Here is a 19,603-nt window from a genome sequence, read left to right on the forward strand (position 1 = left end):
TGGTGGCACAGCTGGAAGAGATGTCAGGTTTGCCAGTGCTGGCTCAGGTGAGCCAGTTCCTGGTGGAACATTCCTCCTTGGAGGCAGAGAGCATCTAGGCAGCTCTCTGTGTGCCTGGTGGGCTCTCGGACGCTTATCAGTTGGTACCAAAACAGCGCTGGCAGCCTTCGATAGCTACAAACAAAAGCAGGATGTTTGTGGTCTAACTGAAATGAGCCAAGCTTGTGCCTTTAGCTGGAGAGTGAAGGATGCTCGAGGCCGGAGCAGCTCAGCGCAGGGCGAGGGCGGTCGTACATGTGTTCTGGAAGTGTGCTCCATCTGGCTGGAGACACGGGGCGCATGGACCCCACTGTGGGTTTGAGACACACCAATGGGCTTTGGGCTCTCTGTTGCTCCCCATTTGCTGCTGTTTGCCTTTTATTTTGAGTGCTGTGTTGCTGGCTGCGCGAGGGAAGAGTAGTGAGGGTTGTGCTCCTCGGGGGGGTCACAGCACAGGGCAGAGATGGTGGGGGGGCAGACCCTGGGGGAGAGACACCCCCATGGCCACATAAGAAGCTGTTGGTGGGTGTTGGCCGTTTTGGTCCCTGGGCACAGCATCACCACTGCACGCTGGCTTCCCACACACAGGGGAAGGGAAGGGGAAAGCTGGGGAAAGGGAGCTGTGGGATGGGAAGGGACCGTGTCCTCCTCTCGCCTTGGAGCCTGTCAGCGCCTGCTGGTGCTGCCCCGCCATGAGACTGGGGTCTTGGCATGCCAGTCCCCGGCAGTGCAGGACGTCCGGGCAGGACATGGGCAGGGCACAGGCGGGACGGGGTGAGCACGCAGCTGGCAAACCCGCCCGCTGTGCCTTTGCGCTTGGACCTGCCTCTCTGCCTCCCTGTGTGCCACAAGGAAACTGAAATCCAGATGATTTAAAATCCTGGTGATGCCATTGCGTTTCTGAGGGGTTAAAGAGAGCGAGTGAGAAGGCTTTTGCCTTGGGAGTCTCTGCTTGCAGATGTTCCTTCGCCATGACATGCTCCTAACACATCCCTGCCAAGGCACCCGCTCTTTAAATCTCCCTGGTAATCTCTCCTGTAACACCTCCCTATAACCAGTTTTATTATTGCCTGGAAGTGCCTCACAACCCCCTCCTGAGGAATTTGGGTCATGACCTATTTGGTTGATCAGGGATAAAAAAGTCAGCTGGTTCGATCAGAAATGATTGAAACTTCCAAGGCAGAAAGTGAGACACCACAGGACTGTCACTGCCCCCCAGACAGCCAACACCCCCACCCATCCTCATCCCTCCCCGAGAGTATGGAGAGGGCTGTGTCTGCCTGGGTGTATCTACCTGGAGATACCATATTTGTTGTCCTTATCACCCTCTGCCTGCCCGCTCCCTCAGGTGCTGCCTGGCCCCGGGTTTTGGGGCAGCGCCCTGGACTCCCTGCCCTGGTTCTCCTCATCTCCCATGGCCTCGTGTGATGGGCAGAGGAGCAGGCAGTGGTGCCCAGGGCAGGTCAGGGTGGAGAACCCTGCAAGGAGGATCCGAACAGGAGCAGCACGGCCCCCACGGCCTCGTGGCATGAAGTCACCCCGCTGGTGGAAGTGCTGCCAGGATGGAGCCGGAGCCCAGGAGCGGTGCCCTCCTCCAGCTCAGCACAGGGGCAACCCGCAGCCAGCTGCTCTCTTACGGACTGTGGCTGTTCCATGCCTACAAAATACCTGGGCAGCAAGATTTATGTGTGGATAGATTTTATGTGACAGGAATACACAATGTTGGATGTAAGCGCTGCGTTACCAGCGTCGGAGCAGCGCAGGGCTGTGGGGGGGTGGTGGCCGCAGGGCAGCGTAGCTCCAACCGTCATGGGACACCCGGGCTCAGAGACCCCCTGCCGAGGCAGCTCCTGAGGAGGAGGGTGGCTCTGGTTATTTCTTCCGATGCAGCCGGCAATGACAGGGCACAGTGGCGGCAATAACAGGGCACAGCGCCGGCAAGCACGGCCCACTGCGGCTGCACGGCCCAGCTGTGTCCCAGCGGGGACACCAGCCTTCCAGCAACGCTCCAGGGATTTCTCCTCTCCCCCAGCTCCCGCTGCCTCCCGAGCGTCCTGCCCTCCTGCAGGGCCTGGCGCTGGCGAGACAACGCTTGGGAACTGGCTGGAGGAAATGAGTTTTTAAAATCGTTTATTATTTTAAATGTCCATTCTCCTGGAGGTGAAGAAGGATCTGATGGGGGTCGAGGCCAGTGACAGCGACTGCCAGCCACCATGCATTATGTCGGTGAGGGCTGACATCTGCATGCATTTCTGGAGCAGGAGAAGTGGGCTCTGTGTGCCTCGGGGATGCCATTTGCTGAGCTATTAATGCAGGGAAGTGTAACGATCGTAGGGTGGGAGAGACGTCATCACTGTGTTTGCACAGAGGTAGCGTCTTGCACTGAGCAGCCCCGCTCAGGTGGCCGGCGGTGCCTGCCGGGGTCCCAGCAGCGGGTGGGAGATGTGGGAGGTCTGGGAGGTCTGATCTGATGCTTCTCCCCTGGTCTCCTCCCACAGAGACGTTGCTTTGGTTCCTTGGTGTCTCGGCCATGCCCGTGTGCTGGGCACAGTGGGGCGGATGGTCCAGAGCAGCTGCAGGAGCGGATCAGGGCAGGTTCCTACTGCAAGCTCAGCCACCACTGGGCCAGCATGACCACCTGCAGCGTGTCCTTCCTGTCCCTCTGCGCGTTGCTGCTCCTGTCCCTCCTCCACCTCCCTTGGGGAGCTCAGCGCCGTAACCAGGTGCAGTAGAAGAGGACGGACTGCGAGGGCTCCCTGGGCTCGGCTCCCCGGGCTCTGCGCTCCGCTGTCCCGAGCTGGGAAGCCCTGCAGAAGAGGGGCTGCTGGTGGCCTGGGGCTGGAAAGCAGCGGGGACGGAGGGTGACAAAGCGCAGGGGAGTCCAGAGCGTCCCAGGGCGGCGAGTGTCCCCTGGGGAACCCCAAAGCTGGCTTAGTGCAAGGTATTCACTAGCAAGAGAACTGGGTCTGCTGAGGACAGTGGTGGCAGCCACACTCCTGAGGCACTCCAGCTTTTCACAGAGCAGGTGCCAGCCTCTCCTCGAGGGCTGGTGTGGAGGATGCCCAGGATGGGACCATCTTCTATCCTGCTTCTGCTCGGCACAGGGGTGGGCAGGTCCACATGCCCCCGCCGCTCCCTGCAGGAAGGAACGGGACATTCAGCGCCAGGCTGGGAGCTCGGCTCCATCGGCACCTCAGCAAGGATGGTCTCTACCTGGGCAGGCTGTCCTGGTGCTAGAGCTCAGTAGATGGTCCACCACCCCGAGGGCTGCCATTTTCCGTAGCATCCGGCACATGAAACGCCACATATGGGCACTTCTTCACGTTGAGGCACACAAGTTTCTCCAGCGATGCTGTCTTAACTATCTCAAAGCCAGTTGCTCCACCAAATGTACTGGGTTTCCAGTACTCTGGGGAGCAGATGGGGTTTCCAAGAAGCCCCTTCAGGGAAAATGGAGCTCCGATCTCCACCATGCTTTCCCCAAAGATACCATTGGGTTGGGGTTTCTCAAGCAGCAAGCCCGGATAAAACTCCAGAGCATCAATGTCTCCATACAGCTCTTCCAGCTCTGCCGCCTTCTCTTCCTCTCCTGCACCAAGTGAACGTCAGAGTGCTTTAGCAAGGGAACTAGCCCAGCAAGGGCTGGCTTTGCTGTGAGTAACAGGAACGTGGCAGCTCCCGCAACCCAGGCAGCAGCGAGCCCGGCTCCGAGGCCAGGCACTGCTCCCTGGACCACTCCTCCAGCCCTGCAGGAGGAAGGACCCCTGCAACCAAGGCACCAGCCCTGTCTGCAAGGCTTGGATGGCCAGGAGCCCGGCAAGCCCAGTGGCAGCGGGGACAGCTCATGGTCTCGTACCCCACTGCGAGCCCGGAGCATCTGCGCTGCCCCAGTGAAGCCCCGAGAGCTCCCGCAGCAGCACTGCAGCCCTACCTGTCAGCTCCTGAAAGGACTTGTAGGGCTTCATGCCAAACCTCTTCCGATACTCGTTAAACGGCTGTAGCCTCAGCTGCCGGGATTCCTCGATGACCCCAACAGCCACTTTCAAGACATTGGCGTTGATGGTGTGTGTCCCACCAATCTGGAGGGCAAGAACACAAGGAGGAGCACACATGAGGCACAAGGCAGCACTGGCATCTGCCCCAGGGGAGCCACCGCACCAAACCATCCGTGTCCTGGGCACGGTGTCATGGAGATCAGCACATCATTGCAGCAGCACGAAGAGGGAGAATCACTGGACAGACTCTACAGCCAAAAACCAGCTGTAGAGCAGCCTGGGCTAAAGTCAGTCCTGTTCCCAGGGCAGGTCAGGGAATGACGCAGGAGAAGCCCCGTATGGACGGTGACCCACTGGCCTGGGAGGAGGGGAGAGATTTCGGGGGTTTGGGGTCACAGGGAGAACCCGAACACCCAAAGAGCAGCAGGTCTGCGCCTCAGCCTTGCTGCTTTACACAGCAAAGAGTGTCAGAAATGCAGATGTAATCGCATGGAAGAAAACATCCATGCGATGGCAGCAAAGAACAGTGCCAGACAAGCTCCACAGCCCAGTCTGGGCCAGGAGATCCCAGCTCACCGCAGGCTCCTGGTGTCACAGTGGTGTTTACTACAGAGTCCCCAGAGCAAGAAAACGGGGCTGCCAAGGCCCAGCCTTGCCATGGCGCTTGTGGGGAGGACTCATGACATGCCCATCAGGTGTGTGACATGCAACCCACTACTGAACGGGGACATTTGTTACTCCTGAACGGCACTGCCCTCACGGTACCAGGAGCATCCCTCCCAGGGTCCCACAGCCCCGGCGCTGGCAGGGAGAGGGGCAGGACCTTACCCTTCCTGCAATCTGCTTGGAAAAGGACTCCACCAGCGCCTCCACGCCGTAGTCCATGAGCATGGAGGTGTTGTAGAGGAACTGCTTGTAGCTGTACTCTTGCCCCTGGATGATGAAGGAGTCGGGCATCAGCCCATGCCAGTGATAGAGCTGGTTGAACTCCACCGCGATGCGATTCCGGTACTGGAACTGCGTCCCAAACAGCAGCTCGGGGTCAAACTTGAGGCTCAGGTAGTACCCGCTGAGGTGCTGGACATAGTCTTCGATGACGATCTTAATGGTCTCCCCTGGGCAGGAGGCGAGAGAAGCAGCCGTCAGCAGCAGGAGCTACCAGCGCTGTACCCAAATGACATCACCCACGTGCTACAGCAATAAGTCCCAGCACCCATCCACCACCTGGGACCTTTCTCACTACGGGCTTGTTGAGTTCGTTGGGAGTTTTTTCAGTTAATGATTTTTTCACCAGCAAAGGTCAGTCTGACAAAACTGAAATGGCTCCTGAGGAAGCTGACCTTGATACACTTCTCAGAGATAATGTGGTGACACGAGGCTCTTCTGGATTTTGGTCAAAAATTACATTTCTTGAGATTACAGTAAATTTATAATAAAACATTAAAATGAAATACTTCAAAATTATGACAAAATTAATTTTTTGATGGACCAAAGCCAATGATCCCCAGAAGGCTGCCAGAGAAACTCCTACAGCTTCTAAAGCCAGCCTGGCCACCACCCTCAAACAGAGACCAACTAATGCCTAGTCCTTGGGACTTGCCCAGGGAGGTGGGACACGGGGCTCCGTGGTGCCCGTGCCCTGTGGCACCGCCGGTCCTCACCGATAAGGATGAGACGAGCCGTCTGGAAGAGCTGCTCGTCGCTCCAGGTGGGATGCTCCCGTTTCAGTATGTCACAGACACGGTTGTGCTCGCGCAGCCAGAGTGTGGCGTACATGCATAGCCCCGGCAGCAGCCCAAACACCTCCTGCCCCATCGCCAGCTGCTTCTCCTTGGGGACGGCAGATGGGTAGACCATGTGAACCAGAGCATCAGTGACCACGGGGGGGTACACCTCTCCATCCACCACCTTGGGGAGACAAGAAGGGATGTCAGAAAGGAAGGAGGGGAGAAAACCACCCTGGTGAATGCCTGCCCATCCGCGACCTGTGTCCCTATGGGCACCACAACCAGTCTCCCACAGGTGCTGAGTAGGATGGAAACAGCCCCCTCGTACAGACCCAACTGCAGGACCCCTGCTGCCATCAGAACAGCTGGACCCCAAAGCTCGTCCCTCCGGTCAGCAGCCACCGAGGGAGGCCCTGGCTGTGCTCCACATGGGGCAGCAGGGCTGGGGTCTCCTACAGGGCTGGGGTCTCCTGATGCTCCCAGGAGACTCTGTCCCAGGAGCTGCCAGAGGGACATGGGCTTCAAACAACCCTGGATCGCAGGGCTGAGACATGTTTTGGTCGTGCCAGGTGGTACCTGGAATTTCAGCTTCCCATCTCGGAAGAGTCGCAGCTGATGCTGCCGCTGTAGGTTGTCCCCGTACAAGTGCCCGAGATCCACCTGCCGAGAGAGCACAGTGTCAAGGCTGCTCCAAAAGGCCGTGCATGCCCCGGTCCCCTCGTCATTCCCTGCGTGTCCCTGTGTCCCCCTCACCCCATGCCCCAGCGCCTTGGTGAAGCCACGTCCCATCTTCCCAGACGTCTTGAAGAACTGGTGGGTGAAATGCTGGGCGAAGAAGGCAAACATCAGGTTGGTGCCTCGGGGATCAGCTTCAAACTTCTGCCGCAGCAGGAACCTCTCTGCCAGGAGCTGGGGGTCGGGGAGCTGCTTCTTCCCTGCGAAGGATGGAGATTGAGGGTAGATGTCCCTCGCTGACCCAGCTGGGTATCGGAGCTGGCCATAGGGCTGCCGGTGAGCGCTGTCGTGTCTGCTGCAGCACCAGGCACTGATTCGTCTGCATAGACACCTTAGAGCCCTCTTACACAAGCTACGACATGCCCCAGCAGCTCAACCCGAGCTGTCCCAGCAGCGTTTTGGATGCCATCAAGCTCTTCCTGCCTGTGGGGCAATCAGTAGCACGTGGCACTGCCAGCAGTGCCTTGTCCATGGCAGTGAAAGCCTGGGAACGGGTGGATGGGAAACACCGATGCTGCGCCGAGTACAGACCCGGGGTGCTGCTCTGGTGACTCAGCCCCACGGTGTCAGTCCCCCCGGGCCAGCTGTGTACCTTTGGTGCCCATGGGCGTGGGGCAGTTGTCCGGCACGGGCGGGAGGACGCGGGTGTAATAGCTGACGTTGGCGTAGGCCTCCCAGCTGATGTAGCCGTAGTCAGAGTTGAAGGTGGGGGGGCTGGGGATGAGACTGGCACGAACTGAAAGGAGAGAGGGGGGTCACCACTGTGGGGCCCGGGGCACAGGGCAGCACCCCACGGGCTCTGCCCACCCATTCAGTGCTGCCTGACGCCCTCCCCTGCCAGCCCAAAAACCAGAAAGGTACCAGCAGCAGAGGCACGTGGGTGCCCCAGGCTTTGCTCCCAGCCTTTTAAAGGGCTGCTTTTAAAGCCCTGCAGATACGAAGGGCTTGTACTAATGCGCTAAGTGGATTCTTGGATGATGAATGAGATGACAACCACACAGAAATGGTAAAACCAACAGCTGGAGCCTCGTAAATGTGTCACTACGGCTCCAAGGACTGGAACCTAAATATTTATGCAAAGTGATGAATATGGGGACGTGAGTAACAAGGGCCAGCTCCATATTTCCATGGGCTGCTTTCCGTGCGGCTGCTTGAGAGCCGTTTGGCCTGGGGAGCGTGGCATGCCGAGAGCCGCTTGTGATTTCCAGCTGGCTGGCAGCCCGGCACGCGGCCAGAGATGCACGGCTGGGGATGGATGGCTGGGGATGGACGGTCAGGGACACATGGTTGGGGATGGACGCACTGGCCAGGCAGCCTTCCCCGGGCAGGGTGATGGGCTGACACGATGGGATGACAACCTCCCTGGGTCTCCTGGTGAGGTGACTCAAACCTGGTCACCACTGTGGCCGCGGGAGCTGCTCAGCAGCACTACAGCCATGCTGCCTCCACCCACATCTCTGCTGATGCCTGGGGGGGTCCCCGAGTCCTGCTGCACCCCGAGACCCACTCCAACCCCTCACCTGTGAGTATGAGCCTCATGAGCGTGTCCCTGATGAAGGTGCTGTTGACAATGTCCCAAAACCACTTGAAGTGGGTCAGGATGAAGTGGAAGAAGGCAGGACTGGGCTTCAGCCAGTCATGGAGGCGCATCCAGAGCTCGGCTGGGGGAGACAGACCAGGGAAATCACTCACCCCCCGCTAACGAAGGCTGTTAACAGCCCTGGACCACACACGCTGTCACTGCTGGTGAGAGCACGTGCTGCAGGTGCAGTGTGCTGCCCCGGGACCCGCAGGTGCCAGAGGTCCCCTGGGCAAGAGGGACTTACGGGAGGTGCAGTTGGCCCCGAAGTATCCCGTCCGCGTGCAGTCGCACTCGTATCCTCCCAGGCCGACCCTCACGCACACCCCTTGGTGCTGGCAGGGGAAATAGCAACAGGGATTCACTGCGGGGAGAGAGACATGTCACCGTCCATCCACGCTGTCACCTTCCTTGTGAAAGTTAGCCTTGTCCAGAACACCCGGGATTGCCAAAGGAACCGTCTGCACCCCGCGGCCACGCACCGACGGGTGCTGCAAGCCCCAGCCCCAGCTTGGGCTGCTGCTGCCGGGGCCGCAGCCTCATGCATTGGGGGCTGCTGTGCCCCCGGAGCCCCGGCGTGGGATAAAACAGCGCGAACACAGCACCGGTGTTAATAATAAGAATGGCAATTGTCAGGGCTGAAGTTTGCTTTGGCACACAGCCCCTCCGCCCTCGCTGCCCCGAGCGGATGAAAAGGGACGACTGCTGGGCTCGCTCCCCAGCTCCTGCCCAGCCCCTTCCTCCGCCGCCTTCGTGCCCCAGCCTGCAGGCGCCAGATAAGGGTCCCTTCCCGACAGCCCCACGGTGGCGGGATCCCATGGGACAGGAGCAGCACTGCCACCAAGTTGGGTTGGTCTCCACAGACCCGGGATGGGGACTTTGTGCCAGGAGAATGAAAGTCACCAGCCCTGCCGGGACACAGAGCACTCGGGGACAGCGGTGCCACCGACACAGCGCTCGGCTCCGGTGCCATTGGCTGCAGGGACAGGGACTGGCAGCACGACTTGAGCACCAGAAAGGACCGACAGCCATCCCCCGTGTGCCCAGCGTCACGGCTGATGGTCCATGATCTCAGCGGGCACCCGCCGGCCCTGGTTCAAATTCTGCTGGAATTTAGGAAAAGGTTCTGAGACTGGGGCGGAGGGACAGGCGCGCAGAATAGAAACCACATTTTTTCCATAGGAAATTGCAGCTAAAAATTAACATATTTGAAACATAAATCTAATTTTGCAGAGTTGCTCACCCCCCAGCCAGCCGGCTGCTGTCTCGGGGCAGGGCAGGGGTTGCCTGGGAGCCCCGGGCTTGGCCAGCAGCTCTGCGCCGGCCGCGCTCAGCCCTGTGACCCCGAATCCCTCACATCACGGGGGCCAGCTTGCAAAGACGCGTTCAGCTCCCAGCTCTTTCGTCAGACTCCCTTTCATCTCAGAATTTTTTTCATGTATCCAGATGGGAGGCAGCAGGCAGGTTCTTATTTATCTCAGACAAATTGAGGTCAGACCACCCGTTCGGTTTTTTGCAAGATGGGAACTTTCGCACAGGGAGCCGTGTTGCAGCGCAGCTGGAGCATCCTCCGGGCTGTTCCTGCGTCGGTAGCTCCGCACTCAACTCTGCTGCAAACTTTGCAAACACCTAAAAGAGCAGCCCCATGCTGTGCGCGCTGACACCCGGGGGGATGTGGGGCTGCTGCGGGTGCTGCAGCCACAGGGCTGGGAGGATGCTCCATGCCGCGGGCTCTGGCACGTCAGGTCGTGTCCTGCCCCATCTCCAGCTGACGTGGGGAGAAAGGAGAAGTTCACTTTGCTGGGGCTCTCCCCGATGCAGGGCTCGATGGCATGTCATGGCCGAGCACTCCTCCAAGGCGGGTTTGGCATCGCGCCAGGCTTGGCCGAGCTGCCTCCTCCCGCGGTTCACGGCGGTGTCAGCGCCGCAGGGTCCCGGAGGTGGGGCGGGAGCGGCATGTTCCAGCCAAAAGGGTGGAAGGGGGATGGAGCATGTCCTGACCTGCGACAGCAAACCCCTCGCGTCCTTTCAGAGCCTCCCTCCCACGGTGGCTCCGTGCCTCTCCCCACCCTGGCCAGGAATCCTGCACCGGCCCTGCTGGGATGGCTCCAGGTGTGGGGAAAGCGGCTGCCAGCCGCCGTGCTGGAGCGCAGCCCCCTCCGTGACGGCAGAGCTGGTGAACATGCTCCATCACCGCTGAAAAATGCCAGATTTCGGGGACAACATCCGCTCTGCAAACCGCAGCCAAAGCAACCTGGGGTGAATCACGGCTGGGCTGGAGCCGGGCTTGCTCGATGGGACACAGCTCTGTGGCCACAGGCTTTGAAGATGATGAAAGGCTCACGCACTTGTTTTTCAGTTTCCTCGGGCCCACGAGCTGTTCACTGCACAGGCAGTGCAGCCAGATTGTCATCTGCAACCTCTTCTGGCGACACCATGAGCAAGAGCAGCGTGCCAGGGCCGCAGCTGCACGCCACGTGGGGCTGTGTGGTCCTCGTCCCCGCACCTGAGCCGGGCTGCCGGCCCCAAGGACGGGCTGCGGGCGGACGGGGGGGCTGGCTGGAGGGGGTGACACAGCCCCCGGGCTCTCGTGTGGCAGCAGCCTCCCCTCTGCAGCCCGGGATGGTGCTCCATGAGGCTGTGCTGGGAGGAGGCTGTTGATCACAGGCTACAGAAACAGGCATAAAACAGAAATGGCTCCGCCAGAGGCGCCCGCCTGCTCTCACTCAGCAGGGTCCGAGCCCAGACAGACCCATGGCTGGAGCTCGGGCAGACGGTGATGTCTGGGTGCTCCCGCACCTCCTGTTTGCCAGCAGGAGAAGCAGCATGAGCCACCCGATGAGGGTGGAATGGCTGTGGAGAGGACGGTCAGCCTTATTTTGCAAGAATCCTTGTACAAAACTACACCCCTGAAGGCAAGGCAGCAGCCAAAGGCAATATCTGCAGGGAAAAACAAAGAAACACCGTGGGACTGGCTTGGCTCCGCTCACAGCCGGAGGAAAAGTCTACAGAGAGCAAACATCATGGCTCAGAGCCAAGGTGCAGCCAGCAAGGAGTCAAGTAGAAGTTCTCTGAGCAGCAAACACCAAGTGAGCGGGAGATCCCAGTCTCAGCCCAACATCCTGTTATTTGGTCTTCGAGAGCAGATCCGAGGTGTAGATTAGGGTTGCGGTGCTCCTGGTGCAGCGCTGGGGAGGAGCGGGAGCCCGGCCGCTCTGCTGACAGCACCTCGGGGCACAGCGCAGTTCCCCTAATCCCTCGATCAGATATCTCCCTCCCTAATTAAGGCTTGGAAGAAAGCTGTCCTTTCATGTATATCCTGGGTATCTTTTTTTTTTCCCCAACGTAGTAAAATTTGCTTTGATCCAGGCATGCAGCAGTCAGCTCCAGAGAGTGGTCATGCTGTGTCTGTCCCAGCTGCTTCAGGCATGTGGGTCCCCGTGCCCCGTCCTGTGCCCTGCAGGACACGTGGCTGCTGCTCCCAGCTGTCCTCAAGCCCCAGGAGGAGCTTCTCAGGGAGACGAGACCCATGCTGGGAGGTGGTCAAGCCGGTGGAGGGACCATGCAAAGGCTGTCCCTTGCCTGTCCCCACCAGCTGCAGTCCAGGTGGCAGCCAGGTCCATCCCATGGGGTCCCTCCTTTCGTGCAGACGTGCCCGACAGGCCCCCCAGCAGGATGCCTGCTGCCTCCCCAGCACTGGCCCTCCTCCTGCTGCTCCTGCTCTGTCCCTCTCTCCAGCCTGAGGCTGAGAAGCCCAGAGGGCTGCAGGGTGGCTTGGCCATGCTGGGGACACCCAGACGCACTGTCCCCAGTGGGTGAACCTGCCACCTCCTGCCGGGTCGCACCCCAAATCCCGGAGTTCTCCACAGAGCAGGCGCGGCCACCCTCTGCATGGCCATGGGGCCTCAAAGGGCTGCAACCCTGGGCCGTGTTCCCCTTTTGGACATGGACACTGCTGAAACAGGGAAGTCCTCGAGGAAGTGAACTTGGGGACACTATTTTTGCACAGGACCAGCCATCCGCGGGACCAGCCATCCGGCGGGACAGCTGCGGGGAGGGGGTGCGGGAGGTGGGAAGGGCAACATGCCCCGCTCCGGCATCCAGCTCTGCCTGCCAAGCCCAAACCTGCTCGGCTCGGGTCGCTTCTCCCGTGGTCCTGCATCCCTTGCAAAGAGGGGGTGCTGCTCAGCACCACACGCCCAGTCTGTGCACATTCTGGGGGCTCTTGGTTTTGGGCACGTCACTTCCCACAGCGGCAGGTGAAGACGGCCAGGCTGCTGGGGACAGGGTCGCCCTCAGCACCATTTGCAACACAGGCGGCCGGAGCCCCGCTGAGGGATGCGGCCCACGTGCCTGGGACGGTTTTGCTGAGAACGTTACTCTAGTGAGGAACTGTGAAACCTGAAAAGAGCTTCATGCTGGGATGGCGCTTTTCTGCAAGGAGGAAGGTCATTTCATGGAAGAGGGACTGGAGTCAATGCCCCATGAAGGACCAGGAGGAAACTGTTCTGTAGGGGCTGGGGATGGAGCTGATGGGATTTGAGATGTGGTTTTATTTCGCAACACACTCTGTGGATGCCTGCCATAAGCAGCATTAATCCTCAACATCCCCGGGTGCACGGGCAGCCCGAGCCCACCACAGCTGTGCCAGCTTGTGGGCACAGGAACGAAACGATGGCTCAGGCCACTAGAGCCGTCCCTGCTGCTCCCAGCCCTCCATCTTCACCCCCAAACTGCAGTTTCACCTGGTATGTGTTTGGGGAGAGTGGAGAAGGGCCCTGGCTGCCAGCAATCGTGGATATTGCCCCCCTTTCTTTTGAGAAGCCCCATCCCAGCTGGGAGGCTGCAGGGAGCAGCCGGGTGCTGCCCCTCATCCCGGTGGCAGGGCCACCTCGGGGTGTCCACGGTCCTGTCCTGCCCCAGGGGCTCGCGGGACGGCAGTGGCCTTGGCAGGAGCCCAGCCCTGTCGTGCGGCTCGACGGTTCCTCCAGGCCCTGCGTGTGGTCCCCCCGCGGCCGCAGCGGGAGGTAGAGGGGAAGTTTGTTTTTCATGGGAGATTTTGGTCTCCGGTCAGGCATGAAGGGCCAAAGCCTGCAGCTCCGGCTGCTGCGGGGACTCTGCACCAGGTGGTGGCCTCGGGGGTCCCAGCCGTCCGGCTGCCCCTGCCCGCCGCCCCGGGGCTTCTGCTCGTCACCCGACGGCCGGTTCCCGGCAGGACCAGCCCGTGGCGATGGGCGCGATCCCACCCGGGGACCCGGCGGGGTGCGGACCCGTCCCGCAGCGCTGGGCAGGGGCTTGCGGCAAACGCCCCGACTTCGGGCGGCCGCCCCACGCCCCCTGCGCCCCCGGGGGTCCGGGAAACCCGGTACGGCAGCCTCCGGGACCAGGTCCCCCTGCGTCCCCCGGGGCCGGATACCCCGGTGCCGGGTCCCCCCTCGCTCCCCAGGTTCCCCCGGTGCCGGGTCCCCCCTCGCTCCCCGGGTTCCCCCGGTGCCGGGTCCCCCCTCGCTCCCGGCCCCCACCCGGTGCCGGATCCCCGCGGTGCAGGACGTTGCCGCTCCCCCCGGTACCGAATCCCCCGGGGCCGACTCCCTCCTCGCTCCCCGGGTCCCCTCGGTGCCAGATCGCCCCCGGTGCGGGATGTCGCGATGCCCCTCGGTACCGGCTCCCCCGGGTCTCCCCTCCTTCCCTCCCGGCCCCCTCCCCGCGTACCGGAGCCGTCGGTGGCGGCGGTCCCGGCGGCGCAGAGCAGCACGGCGTGGGCGAGGAGCAGCCGCAGCGCGGCCCGGCGCAGCCCCACGCCCGGGGGGGCCCGGGCCCGGCACCCACCGCCCATTGCGAGAGGCAGCTCCGCCGCGTCCCGCCGCCGCTCCCGGCCCGGCCCCGCCGCCCCCGCCCCCGCCGCACCTCCGCCCGCCCCCGACGGGACGGGGCCGCCTCCGACAGCTCGGCCCGCCCGGGGGGACTGTCCCGGCCCGCGCACCCCTCCCGGGGTCCCCCGTGGCCACCCCTGGGTCCCTGGCCGTGCCCTGAGCCCCGTGTACCCCAGGAGCCCCCTCTCCGTCCCCAGGTCCCCCCCGGGCCCTCCCAGTCCCCGCCACCCCCGAGCATCTCCATACCCATCTTATAGTCCCCAGGTCCCCCAGCATCCCCATGCCCATGCCCTGCCCCCCAGGTCCCCCTGGTCCTCACATCCCCCAGCATCTCTATGCCCACACGCTGGTCCCCAGGTCCCCCAGCATCCTCATGCCCATGCCCTGGTGACCAGGCCCCCCAGGACCACCACACCCATCCCCTGATGCGCGAGCCCCCTGCCTGTGTCCCCATGTCCCAGGACACCCTGTTGCAGCTCGGGCAGCAGCACCATCCCCACAGCGTGGCCGTGGGCTGTGGGCCCAGCTCAGCTCCCTCTGTCCTGCTGTGGGAGGCTGCCTGGCAAGGCTGCCCTGCTGGCGCCAGGCGCTGGACTGCCCACAGCTGCCAGCAGCCAGAAAAGCTGAGTTTATCAGTGAAACCATCGCTCGGTGTTTCCTGCCTGGCCACTTTGCCCCCCAGTGCCAGCCTGCTGGCAGCGGGGACAGGATCAGGCCAGGCCAGCCCAGCCCAGGCAGGCTCCAGCCACCCTGCAGGGGAGCTCATCCGGCCAGGAGAGGCTCTGGATGTGGCTGGAGTGGGCAAGAGCACGATGGGCTGCAGACCTTGCTGAGACAGCCTCAGGGGATGTCCCCAAGCCTGGTGACACCCAGAGCCCAGGGGTTGTGGCTGCTTGCCCTCTCCCGGGCTGCTCTGCGGCAGAGGCAGGGTCCGCAGCGCAGGCCTGGGTGTATTTCAAGATTATCTCGGGTTTTGCTGTCACCTCCTTGCAGCACGGCAGGAAGCCCCGGGGGGTGCATGGTTCCTGTGTGGTTCCCGCGCTTGGCGTGGAAATCGGCTGGGGTTGGGGTGGGAGCCGGGCTGTGGCAGCAGGGCTGGTGCTGTTGGGCTCTGCTGGGTTTCGGCAGCGGGGAGGGAGCATCCCCGCAGGGTGAGCGGCTTTTGCAGGTGTCCAAAAATGAACAAGGGCCTCGGATCCAGCTTCAGCAGGCAAATGCATCAGCCATGATGCAAATATGAGCTCAGCAAGCTCTCAACGTGCTCTTAGGGTGGGGACACCGTCTGCCTCCCGATGATGAACACGCGCTGGAAACAAGGGGCAGGTTTTGCTGTACGCGTGCAGTCGTTGCGGTCAGTGTGTGCCACGGTTGGGACTGCTGCTACCCGCTGCTCGTCCCGACCTCCCCCCTCCGAGACAAAGCACCAAATATAAAGCCATGGCAGGTTGGCGGTTCAGTGCAGAAGGACGGATTTCGGCAGGGCGTTGGGATGCTTTCAGCAGGAGCGCAGTGGGGACAGTGTCAAACACTCGCCCAGGCGCTGCCCTGTCCTCCCACCCCGTGCCTGTATGCTCCCTGGCTGCAGGAGCAGGGCAGCACTAGGTCCCTCCCCAAGCCCTGGCTCCGGCCTTTCCCCCCCACCCCCCGCACCCCATCCACGGTGCTGTTGGCCACAGCACTGGGCAGAGCTCAACACCCTCCTGCATCTTCGTGGGCGAGCCTGGCAGCCCTTGGGGATGTCTCCGCTGCAGGAGCTCTCCTGCCCTCGCAGTTCCGCTCCCTGTCCCCTTCTCAGGTTTTAATAATCATTTGCTTGCGCGATATAGGAAAGGGTTGTGACAGCCGCAAGGCTGGCTGTCTGGCCAGGGCCACCGAGGGGCTACCATGGATGGACTGTTCTGGAGGGGCCACCATGGAGGGGTTGCCGTAGAGGGGCTACTGAGGAGGGGCTACCGTGGAGGGTCTGCCATGAAGGGGGCTGCCATGGAGGGGCTTTCACAGAGGGGCTACCATGGAGGGGGCTACCATGGAGGGGCTGTTATGGAGGGGGCTGCCATGGAGGGGCTTTCACAGAAGTTCTGCCATGGAGGGTCTGCCATGGAGGGGGCAACCATGGAGGGGCTGTTATGGAGGGAGCTGCTGTAGAAGGGCTACTGTGGAGGTGCTACCGTGGAGGGTCTGCCATGGAGGGGGCTGCCATGGAGGGGCTTTCACAGAGGGGCTACCATGGAGGGTCTGCCATGGAGGGGGCTACCATGGAGGGGCTGCCATGGAGGGGCTGTATGGAGGGGGCTGCCATGGAGGGGCTACTGTGGAGGGTCTGCTGTGGAGGGGCCACCATGGAGAGGCTGCCGTGGAGGAGCTGTTATGGAGGGAGCTGCCATGGAGGAGCTTTCATGGAGGGGCTTTCATGGAGGGGCTGCCATGGAGGGATCACCATGGAGGGGCTGCCATGGAAGGGCTACCATGGAGGGGCTGTTATGGAGGGGCTGCCATGGAGGGGTCACCATGGAGGGGTTACTATGGAGTGGCTACCATGGAGGGGCTACTGTGGAGGTGCGACCATGGAGGGGCCACCATGGAGGGGCTGCCATGGAGGGGCTGCCTCCAAGTATTCCCTGGTGCGCTGCAGCCGTGCTGGGATGCACTCCAAGCCCCCCCCCCACGGCGGAGCAGCGGTTCTGCTCTGGTCCCCCATGTGCACATCCCTGGGCAGGGGACAGCGAGGACCTTGGCAGCACCGGTTCCCGCAGCCTCGCCGGCTCCTCCGCCGGCACCGGTACCGGTGCCGGCGGAGGAGCCGGCGAGGCTGCGGGAACCGGTGCTGCCGGCCTCGTCCTCCCGTAGGGAGGCAGCAAAACACCGTCTATGGCAGCGCGGCACCGGCCGGGGCTGCGGGAGGCACAAAGCACCGCAGGTCCTGGACCCCTTTCCTCCGGTTTTGGGGTGATCCTGCCTCCGGGAGCCGCAATGCCACCGGGACGCAAGAGCCTGTGGCAGGTCGGCACCCATCCCCGTCTTCCCAGGGGTGCTGGAGTTGCGGGGACACTCCGTGCCCTGGCCCCGCAGCCATGGGGTGGATGGTGAAGCGGCAGCGCAGGGTCCCCACCCCGGGCAAGCGAAAGCCCGTGTGGTTAGGGATGGAGCCTCCCCGAGCCCTGCGCAGGGAGCGGAGATGTGGGGTGTCCCCATTGCCCCCCCCACACAGTCCAGTGCTACGGGGGGGTGGCCATGCCTGGGAAGAGCGTGTTCCCCTGATCCCAGGGGATTTGCACGGCCCAGGGAGCATCCCCTGGCTTGATCCATTCTTGCACATCCCCTGAAAGGCTTCTTGGTTGGGATGTGGCTCAGTGGGTGGACCCTCATCTGTGGGTAGTGGGGGTCTGGGCAGAGAACGGAGAAGCCAAACCCCCCCATTTTTCTACCGTAAGATTAAGAGACAACTGGTGCCGAGTCCCCTGTGATGAAGGTCCCCAACAGCCACAGGCACTTCAATCCAGCAAAATGGCACAGCAGATGCTGGTGGCTGGAGACACCGCACGGGACATCGGTCTGGTCTGGTCCACCCCACACTGGGCTCAGAGGGGCTGTGGGGGGCACGGGGCCAAGCAGGGCAGCAGTGGGGCAGCCCAGGAAGCAAAGCTGTCCCCAGTGGCCGAGCAGGGCTGGTGGCCCCTTCCTCAGTTCCCCTGGGCATGGCGGCGGAGGACCCAGCGTTTCCTCCAGCACAGGGAGCCGACAGACGCTGTTTGGGGGGCTACAAATCAGAGCTGAAAAGCTGGGGCTGGACAGGCTGTCTGGGAACTGGTAACCTGAGCCCCAGGAAAGGAGGACTCAGGAAAGCGCTTTCAGCAATCATATTCATCATCTTCAGCTCAGACTCATTAGGCTCGCAGAGCCCAGCCCCGCCACCGCCAACGCCTCCCGCACGCAGATAGAGCCGCTGGCTCAGACAAATAAATGCTTCCAGCTTCCCGGTGGATGCAGCAGGTCAGGGAGCATCTGATGCCAATTACCCGTGGTGTAGGGTTCCCCGGCCACGCTCGCCAGCTCCGCGCAGTGAGGCGGCTCCCGCGCTCCCGCACCCCGGCCGTGGGAGTGTTTGGCCCTACACATCCCCTCCGATTTGGGGTGGCCCCATGGGTCACCCTCTGCTCCCTGTGCCAGGAGCCATGGCGGCAGCCAAGGGGAACAGTTTTAGTCTGTTAGAAGAGCAGCCCTGTGCCAGCCGTGTTTTGAGCTCCTTCATCCTGGGGTCAGGGACCAGCTCCAAGCTTGCGCACCTGAGCATTTCAGGGGATGCTTGGAGGCCACCTCTCCGTGTGGCTGTCCCCAGCATGGCTGTCTGTGCACAGCACTGGGCAGCAGCGTGTCACTGTCGGTGTTTAACTCCCACAGGTTGTTTCCTCCCAGGCTGTGCCCATCACACGTGCTCACAGCACAGTGTGGCAGGGACCGCTCCTCCCAGCTCCCCGGGTACCGGGCGGTGGGCGAGGAGCTGCCCCGGTTGGCGCAGCAGGTTTGGAGACGTCTGGGTGGGAAGCGTGTCAGGGCTGCATATCACCGTGTGACACCGCGCGGCTGCCCTGCGCTCCGCTGTGCCCATCACACACGGGTCCCAGTGATGCGACTGCCCAGGGACATCCCTGGGGTGGCACATCCCCATCTCGGAGTCTGAGTGGAGAGAAATCACGGGAGTCTCCATCGAGTTCAGGTCCAAAATTACCATGGACCATGGAGACCCATGGATGGGGCTGGGAAGGGACCCCAGGGTCCGGGCACCCGTCCCGAGCAGTGATGGCAGCCGGCATAGTGTCCTGGTTTGAGGTAACACAGCCACACAGCCTTGCCAAGATGCGGTGAAATGGGCACAGGCGGCTCCGCTCACCCGGCAGCTCTTCGGGGCAGCTGCACGTTTCCACTTCTCCAGGCTCAGGCTGGCCTGGATGTCCTTAATTGCCCAAAGGTCGTCGTCCCCGAGCCCAGGGCCACGTGTCGGAGGGACCCTGGGCAGGAACCTGACACGGACGCGAGTCATTCGGGATCAACGCTGGGGGCCAGGAAATTGCAACGGACACGAACCTAAATACGCCGCGCGTCTCCCCAGGTAATCAGGGGCCGGGCCAGATTCCGGCTGACAGCTTAAATGCCTTAATTCCTCGGCCGCTGTGGTTCGAGGGGGTCCCATGTGCCGTGGGCTTCTCCCAAACGGTCGCTGAGATGGAGATTTGTCTGTAATTGGAGGCATGTTGCATTCCCCTGAAAGTAGCCAGGTCCCGCTGGAGGGGGGCTGCGGGAAGGCAGCAATTTCCCTTATGGAATTATTTACCTGATTAGAGAGTTTATTTTATCAAAATTGCTTCAGAATGGGGCTGCTCGGTGTGTCCAGCACGGGGAGCTCCCCGGTGGGGCTGGCGGCCTGGAGACAGGTAATTTGTGTGGCTAATGGGACTAATCCACTAGGCAATTACACCAATAGATTTCACGGCTGCAAAGTGCTCTGTTCCCATTAATTAAAAATCTGTTAAGAAGATTAGCACGTAAAGGTATCAAAAGAAACCCAAGAGTTTCTTTCCCCACTGGCTCCCGAAGGCGAGTGTGGGAGTGCTGGATTGCTCACATTAGCACAAAAATTATTCTTTTAAAGGTAAGGGC

At 61.8% G+C, this 19,603-nt stretch overlaps 1 protein-coding gene across 2 annotated transcripts; it reads right to left on the minus strand.

Annotated features, from left to right (window-relative positions):
* Positions 1 to 1,700: 1,700 nt before the first annotated feature.
* PTGS1 (prostaglandin-endoperoxide synthase 1) lies at positions 1,701 to 13,989 on the minus strand. Of its 2 annotated transcripts, XM_063353240.1 has the most exons (11): positions 13,788 to 13,989; positions 8,323 to 8,439; positions 8,017 to 8,157; positions 7,089 to 7,232; positions 6,515 to 6,696; positions 6,338 to 6,421; positions 5,696 to 5,942; positions 4,863 to 5,149; positions 3,971 to 4,118; positions 3,253 to 3,628; positions 1,702 to 3,175 (listed from the first exon to the last, which is right to left on the minus strand). In XM_063353240.1, the coding sequence occupies exons 1-10, from the start codon at positions 13,909 to 13,911 to the stop codon at positions 3,273 to 3,275; spliced, it is 1,830 nt and encodes a 609-aa protein (XP_063209310.1). In that variant the 5' UTR covers positions 13,912 to 13,989; the 3' UTR covers positions 1,702 to 3,175; positions 3,253 to 3,272. The 2 variants fall into 2 exon arrangements, with proteins under 2 accessions (XP_063209309.1, XP_063209310.1); XM_063353239.1 differs by having other exon boundaries at positions 1,701 to 3,628.
* Positions 13,990 to 19,603: the final 5,614 nt, after the last annotated feature.

The sequence above is a fragment of the Chroicocephalus ridibundus genome, chromosome 15, assembly GCF_963924245.1.
Source record: "Chroicocephalus ridibundus chromosome 15, bChrRid1.1, whole genome shotgun sequence".
Taxonomy (NCBI): Eukaryota; Metazoa; Chordata; class Aves; order Charadriiformes; family Laridae; genus Chroicocephalus; species Chroicocephalus ridibundus.

Bases quoted from the DNA above. Each gene is read 5' to 3' on its own strand.
- PTGS1 (XM_063353239.1), bottom strand. From the start codon at position 13,911: ATGGGCGGTGGGTGCCGGGCCCGGGCCCCCCCGGGCGTGGGGCTGCGC. The intron at 8,158-8,322 runs GTAAGTCCCTCT...TGTCTCCCCCAG, and splicing joins CGGGGCCAACTGCACCTCCC to CCGAGCTCTGGATGCGCCTC. The intron at 3,629-3,970 runs GTAGGGCTGCAG...CACTTGGTGCAG, and splicing joins GTCCTTTCAGGAGCTGACAG to GAGAGGAAGAGAAGGCGGCA.